The sequence below is a fragment of the Maylandia zebra genome, linkage group LG9, assembly GCF_041146795.1.
Source record: "Maylandia zebra isolate NMK-2024a linkage group LG9, Mzebra_GT3a, whole genome shotgun sequence".
NCBI classification, from domain to species: Eukaryota; Metazoa; Chordata; class Actinopteri; order Cichliformes; family Cichlidae; genus Maylandia; species Maylandia zebra.
This window is the reverse complement of record NC_135175.1, coordinates 30407759-30426350: the sequence shown is the minus strand read 5'-3', so window position 1 is coordinate 30426350 and position 18592 is coordinate 30407759. Positions and strand designations below refer to the sequence as shown.

Below are 18592 nucleotides of genomic sequence, written 5' to 3'. Positions count from 1 at the left end.
AAACGTATTGACCACTTTTCATGAATTTTTCATCGGCTGCTCAAGGCGATGGGTTGCCAGCTGGGTGCGTTGAGAAGATGAGGAGCCCATTCGATGCTGCTGACCACACACAACCCCACCCCCCCATCCCCCGTGGGCCATCACCGCATTTTAAAGGTTTATCTCCTTGAACCTTTTAAACACCTGAGTGATACTGTACTTTAGAGGCCCTCTCCACATCTCTATCACCACTATGACTCACCCAACATTAGACTCTAGGCCTAAAACTGCCTCCGGCTGGCGTTGTCCTTGGCAACAACTTGAGAGCCACGACTTATTCTCTCTCTCTCTCTTTGTACTGTGTATATTTCAGCCTTGGTCTCTCTACTATTCGATCTTGTGTGGTTACCTCAGAGTAGGGTTGAGGAAACATGTTGATCTTGCACATATTTCTCTCCACAGGCAGGGCGGGCAAAAGTCCAGCGCTGCTAGTGTGCGTCTCCAGAGGAAACACTCCTCTAAAAGCTAAATCCCACCAATACTCCACCCGCAAACACCCCTCACCTTCTGCTCAAATCCACATCACAACCCACCTTTTTACAAGCACCACCTTACTTGACTGTGTAAGGTCGATATGCAGACTTCTGGGCCTGAAAATTATCTATTTTCTTTCACCATCGCTCACTGATGGCACCTGAAAGCACTTGGACAAGGAGTTTCCTACATAGAGCCTTGTGTGGTGCGCTACTAGAGTCACCGCCTTATCAACGCATCATCGTCGAGCGTTACATTTAATTTTAATGTTGAGAAACTACAACACAATCTTTGGATGTCAGCGGAGTGAGCTGTCAAGGCTAAAAGAGAAAGTCAAATGGTACATTTTCACAGGACCTGTCATTTCTATGCTTAGTACACATTATCTTGTCATCTCAAAATATGCACAAAAGTTGAGACGTAAGCTGCTCAATGCATTATTTTTAAGCTTTACTTGCTTATTATTTTACAGTTAAGTTTAAAATTAAACTTTCGTAGTCTGCTATGGTGTGTTATTGAGATAAAACTACCCACCAGTGTTTAGGTAATTAAACTCGTCTCCTGTTGCATTATTAAAGTGACATACATAATTAATAATCGGTGACAAAGACGCATCAATAATTACGTTCCAGTAACGCATATGAATATCTTTTTAGTGCCATTAGCCTCTGTGACAACACCCATTGGTTTTGGGCTCCACATTTTGAAGCTTCAGTGTTAGCATTTGGTGATTTTTAATTGTTTTAGAGTCAGATGTTGCTTTATATGGATGAAAGACTAAAGTGCTAATTTATCAGTGGACATTAGCTGCCTTTCATAAATTGCAAGGGTGGATCACACAGTCACACATATAGGCTAATTACTAATTAAGTAGAACAGCGGTCCCAACCCCCGGGCCACGGACCGTTTGGTACCAGCCGGGCCGTGAGAGTTGAGGCTCAGGTGTGAAATCTTGAGGTTTTCATGGTTTTTATCGTTAACGCTGTTTCCCTGGGTCTTTTCCCCTTGTTATAGTTGTGTGTCTTATTTTGAAAGAAATGTTTCCACGTTACCATAGCGACCAGAGAGCGTTAAGGGGCAGAGAGGAGGATGTTACTCTCAATGTTGTTGGTGCATTTCCGGAGGACGCTGCTAATAAAGTTACAGAATTACACAGTGAATTCACATTTATTATTATTATATTTACCAAATACCACAGTTTTTGTCTTGCTCCTATCACTTTATTTTGTTGTATTTATCCGCGACACCTTGAAGGCCGGTCCATGAAAATATTGTCTGACATTAAACCGGTCCGTGGCGCAAAAAAAGTTTGAGTCCGCTGAAGGAGAACACTAATAAAGCTCTAGAATTTCACCAAAACTGAAGCAAGAACTTCTAGGTTGATCTGCACCAGATAGAAGGCGATAATATTACTCACGTAGTCCATTAAAACACTCCAAAAGGCTCCAACAACGCACACAAAACACACACAGTGAAGCACTCCAGTTTAATGACTAAAAATGAGTAATAAAAATAATTATCCCCAGAGCTCTTACAAGGTGGGTTATTGAACCTTTAAACTGTATTTTGTAGCAGGTTGTAAATGTGTCTTTTTAATGTGTGTGTTGACTCACATTTGGAGAGAGCCTCTAGTGGCCACTAGAGGAACTGTCTGTTTTTGCCACTTTGCGTTGACTTCATTGGAGGTTACTCGTAATAATGCTAATAGCGCTAATAGTTCCTACGTGTGAACTGATTTGTCAGCGTCACGTTTCAGAGGGAGTCTCTTCCTCGTTAGGCACACTCGCTGCTTTGGAAATCAAGTGGCTTTTATAGACAACTCACTCTCTGACTCATTTTCTGTACATCTGTCCAAATCAGGTGGTTTACAACACTCTGTTTCTCTTAACAGAGTCCACACATACACGTGTGCACATAGGCTTAAAAATATTCAAGTTCAAGTGCTACAGAAAATGCATGGTAAAATGCAACAAAAGAAGTAGTTGCAGAAAAATCGTTTGAAGGTTGGGTTCCTATTCACAGTGAAGGAAAGCGGTGTGAGAGGTAGTATATTGTGCCCGGGAAGCTTTTGTAATGTTCAAAACCAACCAATCTGAAGCCGAAATAACCCTTCATCTATAAAGAATGCGCTATTTTTGAATATTCATTTTGGGTTCTTTTGCTACTTTTAATGATTCGCTGTGTTTATTTGTAGTGTTAATGAATTATATTCATTAACAGGATGACCCTCATGCCAAGGGGAAATGCGCTAATTTCTTCCCCCTGACTCTTCATCTTTGTTCCCTTCTCTGTTTGTCTTCACAGGATCTGCGGGAGGTCTGGCTCAACTACCCACCACACCCCCTGCAGGTTAGGAGAGATATGTTTTATTATTGATGTTTATTTTGTCTGGGTACCTCTCATTAAAACTCACCTCACCCCCAAGACACAAAAGCCTTTGCGAATCTTTGAAGTTTTCTCGTCTAAATGTGCGTGTTATTTTTCTTCTTCTTCTCGTGTGTGTCGGTAACAGAGGTGGGCAAGCTGTTGGGTATTTTGCCTGAGGCTGACTGAGCTCTTTATGTCTGTCACAAGGCTCCCGGTAGCCTTCCACTAGTTTCTATTGTTCTGTTCCCTTGTCTCGATGCTCTCCATTTTGGTCGAGACCCTAATCCGCTTTTTCACTTACTCAGTCTCTCTTGCCTTTTCTCTTTGCCACATCATCCCCCCCGTTTCCCCCCCCTCCTCATCCTTTCTCCATCATCCGTCTCTTCAGTCTCTCTCCGTTCTGCTGCTCTTTGCTTTGCATGATCTGCCCAGAAACATTAAACATGTCAACAGTGTTTGTTTGAAATTAGGATTTGGAAGAAGAGATCAAAGATGCCATAACAGGATTACAGTCCCGAATCACATGGGGCCTCCAGGGACCGTCAGGCATCCTTCTCTCTGATGTGTTTGCGAGGAGAAAGTGTTTCTTTGTGTGTATGCCGAGTCGTCTTTAAGCGCTTTATTCTCTTCATCTTGCTGCGTATGTACATTTTTACACATCCTGCTTTTGCCCCCCCAAAAAATAACATTGTGCTTTTTTTGTTTACCTACAACATATGTTTGGGGGTTTTTTTTATATATCTTAGCCTCCTCAACCCTGTATTTGTTATCCCCAAGATCCACAGAGAGCCTGGATGTTTTTTGTTGATCTTGTTCAGTGCTCAGACTAAACCCACTGTGTACCCAGCAGCCTGTTTTCCTGGTGAGCTGCACAGGCGGTGGCAGCAGTTAATGTGGGCAGGGTGGAGCTCTTGGGTCAGTCCTGCTATGGCTCTGTGGTTCGGTTGGTTCCTCCACAGTGTGCTTGAGTAGTCTCATTACCACACACTGTGCATTGCAGAGGTTTCCTCTGGGTGGTCCTCTGCCAGTGGGATAAGACCTGACTAAATTGTGTCAGCCTCTCGGTAGCTTGAAAGCACCCTGAACCGTGATGTGATCTAAGCTGTATTTACCCTTTAATTGTTTATGTATTTAAGCATATAATCTTGGAATTGGAAGATTAGGCCTCATTCTCAAATATGTGCAGAAAGTTCTCACCCTGAGGAAAAGTTTATATCACCGCGTGCATTTAAAGCTACAATCGCCCATGCCGAGAGACCTGTTGATAACCCCCATCAAAGAGTGCTCCCCAGGGACAAATGTTGACGAGCGGTTGTTGCAGGTTGCTGGCAGGAACTGTGAAGCAGCCGCTCAAGCTCCAGTTACGCAGTTCAATACAAACAACATGTGACCGCAGCAATCTCACCTAGACATGGCCAGGAACCTCCAGCCAAGCTGTTGGGAAATACTCATTGTTCCCTAGCGATTGGAGGTTGCCGATTGGTCTGTAGACCTTGAAGTGGATCATGGAGAAACGAGGGATATTCTAAGAGAAAGGTATGCACTCCTAAAGGCAGAAAGTAGGAGAATTTCCATCAGAAGAAACTGGAAAAGAAGTGTCAGAATCAGAAGCCGAAGAAAAGGCACATCTTTGCAAGAGTGACCTGTGCTGACATAGATAGCATTAACCTATCTGGAGAACGCTCCTGCTGTGAGGCCTCATTTCCAAAGCATTTTCTTTGGAAAAACATTGATTTAAATAAATAAATGCTTGGGCTGCGATAATGGAGTTGATAAATGTTTTTTACCCTGAGACATGGACTATGGCTCGAGTGAAAGAAGAAGGGGAGAAAACAAGCTGATTTTGAGCCTAACAGAAGACCAATATTTGAAAGCAGGCCATGAGAAAAGGAAGGAAGCATGGATGAGAAATTCACGGCCATTGCTTAAAAAATGCTGCCAAGAAATACGAGTTTAATGACTTTTATTTGGATTTTTTAAATATATTTTTTGGGTCTTTAAATAAAGGTTTAATTAAACCTTTATTTAACCAGGACGTCCCTTGAGATTTAAATCTATTTTGGTGTCGTAGGCCAGTCCAGGCGTGTTGGTGCCACCTCTGAGGTGACAGCCCCACTAGGGGTTAAATTAACTTCTCATCAGCACTGATGAAGCCTCTTGGATGAAAGTTAAAATGTCTTCAAGAACCTAAAAGAAGTCCTGTCGCCTTTGACCGAAGCACACGACCGTCATGACCTGAGTGACTGAGTATCTACACAGACATGTTCGTGTTCTCTGCTTCTAACTGAGCCTCTATTGCCTAAATCTGCTGTTGAAAGGTAACAAGGTGTGCCAGCCTCCCCCCCGACCAAGAGAGGGATGACAGGGCAGAGATGAGAGAAGCTACCTTAATGAGGTTTGAGGCGACGGTGATGGCAGCTGGAGGTGGTGTGTGTAATTGTGCGTACACAGATCTTTGTCATAGACGCATACACTACCCTGCAGCAGCCTCACCCTACAGAATACTGCGGATCACTCTGCGCTCCTTCCTTTTTCCTTGATTCACACCAGCACATCATCACCTCCAGCTCTCCAGAATAATTTACCAGAACATCATTTACACTGAGTTTGGATTGCCAAATTCCTCCTTTAGTTTATTGAGGAGATACATGAGAGTCTGGATTTTTTTTATTTTATTTTATTTATTTTTTTTGGCCTCAGAAGACCTGGGCTCTGATTCTGCTTTCTGTCTGGACTGAGCTGAAAGTGATGCTTTGAAGCCATTTCAAACATGTTTTTTTTCCCCCATCTTTTTTCAAAACTGCTGTTGATTCTTCTTTTTTTCTGTCTCCTCTTCACTTCGTTTGAAGCCTTGCTGCTGGCCATTTCCCCTGAAGGATAAGCTCGCGTCTATGAGTGCTGAACTCGTCAGATGTCGTTAGTTGCGATGCATGACATTTACACGCCTTTCGTTAATTAACAGAACGAGCAAAAAAGGCAGGAGTGAAATGTTTCTTAGGACACACTGGAAGATGGAACCATGACATTACCGGCAGCACTCCAATTAAAATACTGAGTTTAAAAATACATCTCTGCTCTGTGCAGCGGCTCGACATGGGAGACTTTGAGAGCGCTGTTTACTTGTCATTCCATCACGAAAACGCAGACAAAAGAAAGTGCTGGAAAATGAAGAAAGTGGCTATCTTGCCTCTGAGAGCCTTGCGTGTATTCTTTATTCTTATTTTCAGGGTACTTCGTAGTGTAAAATAGAGCAAACTAACAAGGTCAAGTGAATGTGCATGCGTTCCCTTTGAGTGTCCACGTCTCAATGTTTCTGTTTTCTGTGGAAAAGATGTCTTGGTCAAGCTAACAGTTGCACCACGCAGAGACCAATTAGTTCATTCTAGCAGCCTAATTAATGCACCCATAAGGATATCTGTTGATTTAACAAACATGCGTGTACACATTTTCTTTGCATATCATTTCTTCCTCTTCTTTCTTCATATGTTCTTTGTAATGAGCACAGACGAGAGGAAATGCTGTAGCTAAAGAGAGCCGTGGACCCATCTACCTCTGAACTCACCAAGCCCTGGAGCTAATGTTAAAAGCATAATCTATAGCGATTTACACAACTGAAAACCGCTCTTTCAAGTCTCATCACAGTCACAAGTAGGCTCACATAACAAGCCAGCGCATTTACAGTACCACTGAGTCACCAGAGATATTAATTGACTGTGGGAATCATCAGATTTACAGAGAGTGGTGGGGAAAGGGAGCTGTTTGACTTAAAACTTAATGACTAAGAGATTCCATCTGCTCCAGATCATCTGAGTTTGTTTTGAGTCGGAGGAAAAACACACACTCTAAACAGGCCCTAAAGCAGCGCATACTGCAGAGGTTCATCTCATTTACTGAATTTATCTGACACTCTTATGCAGAACGACTTCATTGAGCAAGTTTCTCTTTGGTGTGTTATTCAAGCATCCTTGAAGTGGTCTTGCTGGCTGTTACTAGATACATATTCAGGGCTGTGAGATATCCCAAAGCAAAGAGCACATTTTTAAAATGAATTACAAAACGTATATGCAAGGGCAAAAGAGTAGATTTAACAGCGAAAAGCGATTAGGCGCATCAAACGCGAGCACATTATTCATAACTACGTATCAAATTTTATTCAGAAAATTTCATATTTATTTCTTTACGTATTTATGCCCAGAAGTTGGGAAATTCCTGCAGTACATTAGCCAAAACGTTAAAAATAACCCGAAATGAATTGAGTTAAATAAAGAACAGCTCAATAAAATGAATACAGTGCGTCAAAATTATGATTTAAATGGAGTAAATGAAGTATCAAAAATTAAAACAGGTCAACAGTGGTAATAAAATACCTTGTAAAAAAAGATAAATATAATACATAAGTAACTGAAAAGGTAAGAAAGTGCTGGATAAAAATAAGCAAAAATATAAATAAAGTACAACAAAACACAAAACATTACTCAAAAAATGTAATAACACTAAAAATACTGAACATTATTTCTACTTAAAAACAAGTTGAATACAAAACTGCCAATAGAGCTTTACCGCTTGTTTTTTCTGTCAAATACACTCACTGGCCACTTTGTTAGGGACACCTTCCTAATATCAGGTTTTTTGCCTGATATTAGATTTAACCAGAGTCATTTCCATCCATGATGTCATACGCCTGCTCCACCACATCCCACAGGTGGTGCACTCCTGGATTAAGCTCCGGTGACTGTGGAGGGCATTTGAATACATCGTTGTGTTCAAGAAACCAGTTTGAGATGATTTCAGCTTCGTGATCTTATGAAGCAGGGTGCACTGCGGGCAAAACCCCAACCCTACCCTCTCGACGACGATAATCATATCAGACCACGTTAGCGGCGTTAGAAGACAGGAGTTGAACCTGGTTGGCTGCTGAGTGTATATCCTGTTACAGTGGTGGACGTTCACATTAAACACAGTCACCCTAACTCTGAGTGATGTCAGTGCGAGAGAATTTCCCGTTTGCTAGAGCAACAGTGAGGTGCAGCACTGACAGAGTTTAGGTCAGGGGTGTGTGCAGGGGATTCAGGTTCTTCCTCTTCAATCAAAACACTGAAAGAAAAACAACAAAAACACACAGACTGGTTTTGTGTTTGAGGATATGTTATTATGTAGAAGCAAAGGAGGGTCTTTCCCAAACTGTTAGCACCCTGGAAGCAGTCTGTAATTTAGCATAATCACCGTGCGCTCTAGCACTAAGCTCTCTCTTTACCTGGTCTAAGGACTCGCCAAAAAGTAAACACTGAAAAATTGCTACTCACTAAATGTTGGCTCTGGCTAGTCTCAGATCTATAAAAGATGAGTAGGAGTGTGTCGGGTACAAATATTGAAAAGTGATCTGGCACACGTACGTAGCCTTGGAAGGGTCAAAACAGACCAAGTGCTGGAACTCACTGATAAATAGACGTCTTGTTTATTGTTGCCAACGCCATCATCCTAAACAGGAACAACAGATTTCAGCGAGTGCTGGCATTCTGTCTGTTTTTGTTATATCTATAATGACCAGAGCTCTTTCAGGGCCCCATATCTCGTCAGCAAACCTCCTTTGTTGCGATCTTTGTCCTTTTCCAGGTACAGGAGCCGCAGACAGACAGGCAGCTGATTGAGACGTCGCCGGTCCTCCAAAAACTGACCCAATTCGAGGAGTCTATCGGAGTTTTGTTCACACATGTGCGCCTGCTGGCCAGAGCCTTCACCTTAAGGACCGTGGGCTTTAACCACCTCACCCTGTAAGTACCTCCGCTGTTTGTTTGTGGATAATAGAGTTACGGCCAATTAAAATGCAAAGTGTGGCGCTAGCAGGCCAGATGCAATTTGCAGGGATGCTGCAGAAATAGCCAGACTTTTATCTGCCGCTCCCTTCAGAGGTGATGAGGCATGATGCATTATAATGTATAATATAATCTGAAATGCTGGGAGTTTTATATGTTGAGCATTTTAAATTGTTGTATCTGTTGTGAATGCGGCAGCCGCCTCCTCCCACATCATCATTATGTTTACCCCCTGCAGCTTATACATGTTCTCGCCGTCGGTAAAGCTGCTTCTGTAACAAATGATGTCTTGAATGTCATGTTCAAAGTACCTTAGTGAAAGATGGCTCTTTTTTTTGGTTTGTTTGTTGGCACAAAGCCTAATCCGAGGGTTTCACAGCCAAGAGTGAGGCCCAGGGGACTGTGAAGTCCTCGTGTTTGTAGTCTGTGGTACCTGTGAGGCCATAACCCTGCTGTCACATGGGAAAAAGGAGATTTGATTCATGTCTTATTTCACTGTCCACCCTGTGAACTCCTGGATTCTCATTTAAAGCTTTTTGCTTGTCCGTATTTACTTTGTCATATATATTTATATATGTATAACACTGTTACACAAAAGACCCTTTTTCAGAAAGTAATATGTTTACTCCACACAATTGAGGGCTGAATCTGAGAAACTAAGGGACACCTTGTCCTTTGCTCCTTCTCCAGCTGGGCAAATAGATTCTAATTTCAATTTCGCTTCCAGTATAAATGAAAACAAAATAATCTGGAAAAAGTTGTTTTTTTTTTCCCTTGGGTTTCCTGTACAGCGATGCGTTTTTCCTCAGACTCTGGATTTCCTGATTCTGTGAAAACACTGAAAAAATTGACCGAAGCTGTTTGTGTCTCTGGATCGCTCAGCGTCTCTCAGGCTTTCAGTAACACGTGACAGCGTTACTCAGCCTGGGTTTTATGTCGCTTAAACCGAGGCTGCTGTTGCCGCCCGTTTGCATTAAACGACATCTCGTGATGGAGGCAGGCCGGTTGGGACTTGAGGTTGCTTTTATGAGACTTTATATGAGGCTTTAAAGTCAAACACACTCCCTGATTAAACCCTAACTTTCCACGCTCCACCACCTCTACCTTTTTTATTTCATTTAATTAGATTTTTTTAACTGAAGTATTCAGTTGGGGGAAAAAAAGTTGTATAATAGGACATTTAACCAAAATAATCATGATTATGATTTTTTGAGAGTGGCTGCACCGCCCCACAGTTTGAGATCCAGTGCCCTGTCGCCTGGTTCTTTTGCCAGGTTGTTACTGTAGCAGTCTTCTAGATCATTCAGCTGCTTCCTTAGAGAGGATCTCGTCCCATGGTTGGATGCACTTCAACTCCAGCACTGCAGCTGGTGTCAGTCGTCCTGCTCCTGCTCTCCACTGTGGACTAGTTAACAGAATCTTCTGCAGGTGGAGATTAGGTTCAGAGAATGCAGGCTTAAGGCACACTTCTGAATTGGCTTTGCAGTCTAATAGTCAATTTCGCTTTGGAAGGTTCCTAACTGGGTGAAGTGATCCGGAAGTGTCTGCGTGGCAGTCGTAAAAGCTGGGTGAATTCTCCTGGATAAGTTATGGATGGAGGGAATTTGACTTTGGTCATGGGAATCTTAAAGGAAAGGAGTTATGTTGGATCATCTCTCGAGCTAGAAAGAATAAGAACAGATTACTTTGTAGGCTGTCTGCTGGACACACTGGTAAGGGGATTAATGTGAGAACAGTTGGATTCTCTGATAACTGAGTTTCTCTTTTCCTGAGTTGTCAAAAATTCTCCTTCCTTCCTTTCCGTAACCTCGTGACAGTTTCCTTTGAGATATGTGAGAACTTAGTGTCATTTTTGAACTATTTGCCCATGCTTAGTGGCAGCCAATCAGAAGAAAGTTGCATTTAAAAAAAAAAAAAAGAGGTTAAAATGGCTTAAACGGTAAAGATTATTTAACTCTATGAATGTTGCAGGTTTCAAACACAACATATTGATCTAAACATGAGCATTAAACTACATACAATAAAACATATACTAACTCTAAGGTGTAAGTTTGCTTTTTTCCCCTTTTTCTATTAATTACAGTGTTTCTCTGCAGTGCTGCTGTGATTTATCACTGACATTGGAACACTGGAATTTTTTTTCCGCTTCTGTTTTGACATCTGTTCAATAGTCAGTAAAGTTACAAACTTCTACAAGGACGACTTAAAAATTGATCGGGAAGAGAGCGGCCGGGTCTGCCCGAAACAAACTCGTCGTTATTGTGTAGCTGCGCTCGTTTACTCGTCACATGAAAGGCTGAAAAGATTGCAATTTTCATAGCAAAATGTTTCCGCTAATGAGACCGTTCACTCCAATTTGAGGTGTTTCTGATTCAGACTATGAGAGGGTTATTTGCAACTGAAGCTTAACTCACTTCTGAGCTCCACCAAACAACACACTAGTGAGTTTGACAGCTAAAGCAAATTAGCCTTGGCAGCACACCTCTGATATCTTATTGGCAGGCTGCACTCTGTAATTGCTTGCTTAGATTTGGACTAGGACATTGCTCTGTGTGCGTTTGTGAGTGTGCATGTGTGGATTACATCCACGCACACACACACACTGCTGTGCATGTTCTAATCCATCACTTAAATGTCAAATATCTCTCCAGTCAGGGTCAAAGTTGATTAGAGGTCCAGAGGTTTGTCTCCTACTGAGCTTCACTTTAAGGACTTTCCAACTCAAGGTTGATCCCAATTATATTTTCCAATTTGGTGACCTCACGTTTAAAAACAAATAAATAAATAAAAAATGCAGGGGTGGCAATTTTAAACAAATGTATTTTTTATTTCACTGAATTGTATTGTTGCTTTTCCTGGAGCAAAAACGAGCAAATTAATATATTTTCAGGGTAATTTATGTTCAGTAGCTCATTAGTAGCCAAAGGCATGTTGACCTAAATAGAGCCGACTGACTTGAAAGCTGGAACTGAGCAATGGCTGCCCATAAGGACCAAAGGTTATACCAAAGTGGGTCAGGCTGTCGTGATAGAGACAAGAATAAGGTCAGAAAATGGAAAGGAGGGTCACGCGAAAAGGTAGGCCGAAGATGAGGAGACGGGAGTGACCCAGGACAAGCTGACCTAGAAGGAGAAGACAGTGCAAGATGCAGGGGTGGGAGCTGATGGTGTCTTGATGCGGCGGAGACCGGAGGCTAGCATCAGACAGCAGTAATGGAGAGCTGCGGCCCCCAGGCGATGAGCTTCCTGTCTCCTCTCACAGCGGAAGAGCTGGGTGTGTTGCAAGAATCTCACTGTTAGGGAAAAAGGATGAAACGGGGTCCGGCTTTTTCTTCATGTTCAGTGTTTGTTCAATGAGAGCACGTTTCACTGTACAGCTTTGAAAAGAAGGCATTTGAAACATTTATATGTGCATTTATATTTTATACGGTAGTTTTAGGTTAAAATTGAAAGTTAAAGGAAATTAGTGAATGAAATATTTGTGATTCAGGCTGCTGTGAAAAGCAGAGAAATGTATAAAGTACAGAGAAGCTTCTTTGCCGCTTTATTCTCGGACCTCTAATCACTGCAGATTATCTAATAAAGGGGGCCTGTTATGCTCATTTCCAGTTTCACAGTTTTATTGTTGGACTTGGACAGCTTTGCATGATTCACAAATGCAATTTACAATATTTTATTAAAAATAATCCTTCATCTTATGCTGGGCCTTGATTCAAGAACTGGTGCAGCTCCTGTCTGCCCGCCCGTTAGACTAGCTTAGTTTTGATTGGCTGCCCTTTATAAACAAAAGATTCGGGTTGCTGTGCTCACAGCCGGAGCTGTGCGCCAGAGATGACCATTTCATGGATCTCATCGAGGGCGCACGGACCCAGGAGTAAACAAAGCTGACTGTTTAGAGCAGTCTGAATCCAGAACACCTTGTTCAACAAAAGCTTTGTTATCATCTTAAAAGCATTAATATCAGCAGTAAACTAGAAAGAAAACACAAAAAGAAAACAGAGAAGAAACTCTCAGAATAACCAGCCAAACACTGAATGTTATCCATGAGTCATGAGTCCATGAGCTCTAAAAGGTCTCCGAACTTTGTCGAATATTCTTTCAGGACTTGTGTTAAGGTTTGTAGCGTGACGTTTGACGTCACTTGCCTCATCCAGTGGCTAACAACACATCTATGAGGGGTTTTCCCCTCCCAAAACAATGCTGTGAGCTCTTTGGCGTTTAAAAAAAAAAAAGATTGAATTAACTGAAATAAGTCCTCATCTCTCTCATACTTAAATATTTCTACTTTTTTCTTCGACCAGTGTCGGTTTAAGTCAAAGGCACTGGTGTTGCTGAGCCGGCCAGTACCTTCGTTCTCTTCAGCCCTTCATCAGATTGCTGATTTAACCGCTCCTGTTGTTTTTGCCGCCTCTCTCATAAGTTTACTTTGTTTTTTCAGTCTAATTAAGGCCTCGTCTCTTTAGACATCATATTTTAGATTTCCAGTTAGAAACTACCAAACGAACTGCAAATCTTTAATCTGCTTGATTTTTAATGGAAAAAGTTGAAAAGGCCTTGCATGACCATAAAAGTGGTCGTCAGTGAAGTGTCCAGGTGCTTTTCAGCCTTAAGAAAAATGGGGAGTGTGTCTAAAATTGGCTGTAATTTCTGCAATACTTTCCTTGAGCTCCTTGCATTAAAGAGGCACTTCAATCACATCTTGATTGCCTGGGTTAAAATGGTGGTGTGCACCGAGGCAACTTCACCCAAATTGTGCCTTTACCCAAAAACTATGGACCTAAGGCTACGCTCACACTGGAGGCGAAAGCGCATCAAATCCGATTTTTTTTTTTTTTTTTTTTGACCCTATGCGACCCATATCCGATCATGGTATGACAGTGCAAACGGCACAAATCCGATATTTTCAAATCCGACCTGGGTCACTTTCGTATGTGGTACTGAATCCAATACATATCCGATGTTTTAGAAAGCGACTGCTGTTTGAACGGTCATGTTGCATTAAATCAGTCTTTTACGTCACCGACACAAGACAGACGCCAATTATCAGCGCCCGAGAAGACATCGCGAACGCTTCCTGGCCATCCAGTATAGATGTCAGTGAAACTGTTGGGAAGACATCGTTGGAGAAATGTGAACATTTTATTTGTACTGTATAATCTGCAGATTCTGACAGAAATCTGCAGCTATCCTTTGAAGCACCGCTCCTCTCTTAAACAGTAATAAGGATCATTGTTAGGTTATTTACATTATTATGTAAATAACAAAATAACTTAAAGCAAAAATTGAAGTCTGAAGTCTTTATATTAAGGGCCATCAGTCAAACAATACTGTTTGCTCTGGGTCTAAACAGAGCGCGTTGTGTGTGACGTCTTCTTTTGCGCATGCGGGCCGCTTTGAGCGTTCACACTAGAGCGCGTTTGCTGTCGCATTTTATTTGTAGTGTGAACGAGCAGACAAAAAAATCGGATTTGATCAAAAAATCGGAATTGAGCATTAAGACCTGCAGTGTGAACGTAGCCTATGTATATGTTGATGTGGGTTTTACAAAACCTCTCGGCTTTAGATACTTTGAGAAGTGTTTATGTTTAAGCATTCACTGTGTATGTATGTGATGGATGTAAGCCAACGCGTAATAGGAATTTGCAGTTTACTTTAGTTTGAAAATAGAAATTAGAAAATAACATTGAGCAGTGACCACTCTTTAAGCAAATAGAATTCCACTTGCATGATCTCCTATAAAGAATTTCCTGACCGTGAGATTGAATAAGATGAGCTCAAATAATGCAAGCTTTCAGCCTGTTACATTACATAGTTTATTAAATAGTTTGTAAATTAAGCTTTTATATAAATCTAATTCCAGCTTCATTTTCTGTTCAGTGCAGCTTTGCTAGAGGAGACCCTGAGATTTCTTTCTGTCAGAGAGTCATTTTAAATTAAAACTGCTCTTTTCATGCGGTGCAAATGGTTTCCCCCCCTTTTTTTCCCCGGTTGCCTAAAATCACTGTTTCCTTACGTTCGGAGTCCAAAGTGACCGCTCCAGTTTCCCCCAACTAAAGCAAAACTTTGTCAAAAGTAGTTGGCGATTACACATCTGAAGCTTACACAAGCATGCACATATGAAACAAGAACATTATTTCCCTAAAAAGAGAAAAATAGGCTTTAAAAATGGTGCATTTGCCCCTTTTTGGAGCGGGCAGCCTGTCGCCGCCTCTTCAGAGGGCCTGTTAAAGGTATTTTAGATCAAAGTCAAAGGCGAATAAAGACCTTGGCTCCACACTTTACTTCAATTTCCCCCACCTTACTGGAGCATTGTGCCTCTGCTGTTGAAGTGAATAAGGGATGGCTCTTTGTGCCGCTTCACACGGCGACGCATTCCTCTTTGACCTACTCTATCTCTTCTTTTTCCCCCCATCTCTTGCCTTTTTTTCGTTTCATCTCTCACTGTCACTCCCCTCTTTGCCTTCCCGCTCTGCCTCCTATTGGATGTGAAATTAGCTCACACTACACCTTTTCAATCGTCTCCTATCCACCACATTCTTTCTGGCATCCCCGGTTTTACTCAGCTCTCAAACGGTATACGTGATAGATTTTGAGCCTTTTACCACACGTGTGCACATGTACAGTGCTGAGGTGCAGGATGAAAACTGACTGATCTCTGGTCTTTGTTCCCCTCCCCTTGTCCCCCTGCTTTTCCCAACCTCAGTTCTCCACGCTCTCATGAAGCAGAGCCTTTTCATTAAGACGCTCTGTGATTATTTTTAATGTGGAGTCTGCATTAGGCAGTGTCCCTTCACTCCTAATGAAGCTCTGTCCTGGGCCTCGAATACACAGTGATATCAAAAAGTTCTTGGTGTATCAACTGTTCTGTGATCTTTGAGTGCGCAACAATTCAAATCGGTTTCTTCTTTCTTGTATTAAACATCTAAATATTTAAGAGGAGTTTGAGTGACAAGTAAAATTAATATAAAGAGTTACGAGGAAAATCGATTAAACGTGAAGACGGCAACATTATGCTGGTGTTGTAGTTTGAAGTTAGCACTCCTACTTCTTATGCTTCTGCCATCATCAAGTCAAATAATAAAAGAAATAACAATACACATAACAGCTAAAACAAAAGAGCAGCAACAAAACTTTGACAGTGGACACAAAAGCAGTTTTTAGAACTGATTAAAAAAAAATTGTCATCTGTCAAGACGGGTTTCTACGAGGCAGGTCCGGGCCCAGTCGCCGTTCATTCTTAGGTGGGCCATTAGGAGAGACCCACTTGGGTGGATTTAAGTTTGGATGAGTTTCTCTCCTTGTGCACCTGTAGAGTGCTTCCAGCATGGCTGCTAATATTAACTCTCTTCCTGAAAGTAGTTTGTTTACTACTTGAAATTCACCACAGGCCTCCGAGAGCCTTTTCTGTTAAACTGACCAAACTTTCATGTCAAGGATCATCAGCGATGCTGAGATCTGGGTTTCTGGCTACAACTCAATAACCAAACAGCAGCCTTCAGTGTTCAAGCTCAAAGGAAATGCATTAAGTCTGGAGTGCAACCAAGAGCATGCTCACCATTTTGTTTGACATTCACGGGGTTGTGCACCGTGAAGTCGTGACCGAATCGTTCCAAAATTCTACTTTAACATCCAGAAAACCACAAACCTGAACTGTTGGCACCAAGTGCACTGAAAGGGTTTTTTTTTTTTTTTTTTTTTACATCCACAAACTGAAATTAAAATTGTTTGGGCGCACTGGATAAGATCCCAGACATATTGAGTCACAAGTGCATGTGGTGACAAAACAACTTCCAGGGTGTGATTGGAAATTAACAGCCATGCTGGAAGGCTACCTTGAAGGGGAGAAATTGAAATCACGTGTGGTCGTCACTTATTTTGTGGACATAACTTTATAATTACACCCAAAGCCAACTACACAGGTGTAAAGGCTTAGCGAAAACTTCAACACTGTACGATCGTTTTTAAAAGGATGACACTTGATAATACTTTTCTGATGCATTGAGTTTTAGAACTGTCGGTCCAGTTCAACAGTTCTAGTGTATATTTTTCATTGTAAATGGTAAACGGGCCGGTACTTATATAGTGCACTTTTACTCTACCTGAGCACTCAAAGCCGATTTCATCCATTCACACACGTTCGCGCAGCACTTTATTCCATGCCTTTGAGTGCTTTCTAACTATCTTGCGCACACACAAAGACACACAGACTCGGTATCTTGCCCAGGAACACTTTGATATATGTTCTGGAGGAGCCGAGGATTGAGCCACCGACCTTCCGATTGGCAGGCGGCCAGCTCTGCCTGCTGAACCACAGCCGCCCCGAAATAAACAATTGGTCAAAAGAACAAAGAAAAAACAAATGAAGACTTTAATCAAAAATCTAGACGGACACATTTCTGCTTAATATGCTTTAACTGCAGTTTCGCTCTGTTTTAACCTCAGATCTCTTTGGCGGCAGCTCATAAAAGGCAGAAGCGCTAAAAATTGGACAATAAACTTTGGCCTTTTTCTCTCTTTGATGTCAACCACCTCCTCATCTTCTCCCTCTGTATCTTCCTCTCTCATCTTCAGACTTCCCCTCCTGCGTGGAGCTCTTAGCTATAGATGGATATGCGCTCTGCTGCTGAATATACCTCCCTGCTTGCATGGCGCTAGCTCACGCCCACCCTACCCGACGCTTCCTGCCTGCCTGGCATGGCACCAGCCCACATCTGCAATGCTAATCTATAATTCTGTTTAATTAATGACCATTACAGCAGCAACAGCAGTTGCGTACCCCCCCTCACACCCCTCTCGTCCTGCCCTGTCTAACACTGTGCGGGGAGTTACAGTATCCTCCCTGCTTTTCACTGGTAGTGGAGAAAGGCAGGGAGCTGATGTACAGTATCACAGTGCTGCCATGAGCTTTTTCCAGGAATTGTTGGAGGGTTAAAAGATGTTCTCTAAAGCTGCGCGCACAGTTGCTGCCTTTTGTAGGCTTAGGATTTTGACAGGCTCTCCTGCAGGTGCACCAGAATTTGTCTTTTCTTTCTTTTTTCTTCTTCGTACCTTTAAATTTGAATTGCAATCAAAGCTGAAGGATTTCTTCATAAGGGCCTGCTACTTCAGGCTGCTTCCGACTTGTCACACACCCTGTCAGTGCAGCTGTTCCCAGAGGCCACCCATGAAATGTACATCAGCCGACTTTGCCGTTTCTGTTAAAAGACTAAAAGCTCGGTAGATTTGTCGAGAGAGCGCGATGCCTTTCATGCCCCATTGATGTGTACATGAATGACCTCATGTGAAACGCTCCCTGTTCCCCCTTTTTTTAACCCTCCTCCCATCCCACATATCGTTTCATTCCCCACATTATCCTTCGGTAACCTTGTGTTTTCTCTCCATGCCTCGCCTCTGTTTACCCCACTCGCTGTTCCTTTATTTTTCTTATCCAGGGGCCACAACCAGAGGATGGAGTTCCTGGGAGACTCCATCATGCAGCTGGTAGCCACAGAATATCTCTTCATCCACTTTCCTGACCACCATGAAGGACATTTAACAGTAAGATCAAATCACTTAAAACACTCCCCTAAGGCTTTTTTTCCACCTGCAGCCATGTACTTCTCACATCTTCCTCTTTTACACCCGTGTTTGGTCTTTATTCCACCGTCTCCTGCCTTTTACATCATTTGAGGGGTGATATTTCTTTCCCCACCTTCTTCCCTTCTCATAAATCTGTGATCTTCCTCTTTTTTTTTTTTTTTACCTTTTTGCTTCCACAGCTCTCTTCCACTCACCCCCCCTCATGCTGTGCCTGTATGTTTACTGTACTCCTCGTGATGGGTATTGTCATGAGACGGAACTGTTCAGTGGTTTTCAGCAACACATCTTTGTTGGCACATTTTTGCAAAAGCTGTCAAGTAT

The 18592-nt window shown here is 42.2% G+C and overlaps 1 protein-coding gene across 5 annotated transcripts in view; it reads left to right on the top strand.

Annotated features, from left to right (window-relative positions):
* drosha (drosha ribonuclease III) overlaps positions 1–18592 on the top strand; it is a 140924-nt gene that overhangs the window by 94300 nt on the left and 28032 nt on the right. For all 5 annotated transcript variants that reach the window (XM_014414118.2, XM_014414117.2, XM_014414119.2 and 2 more), the window contains 3 exons: positions 2818–2862; positions 8494–8651; positions 18124–18229. In XM_014414118.2, the coding sequence (XP_014269604.1) occupies positions 2818–2862; positions 8494–8651; positions 18124–18229 (309 nt within the window). The remainder of the gene's footprint in view (positions 1–2817; positions 2863–8493; positions 8652–18123; positions 18230–18592) is intronic.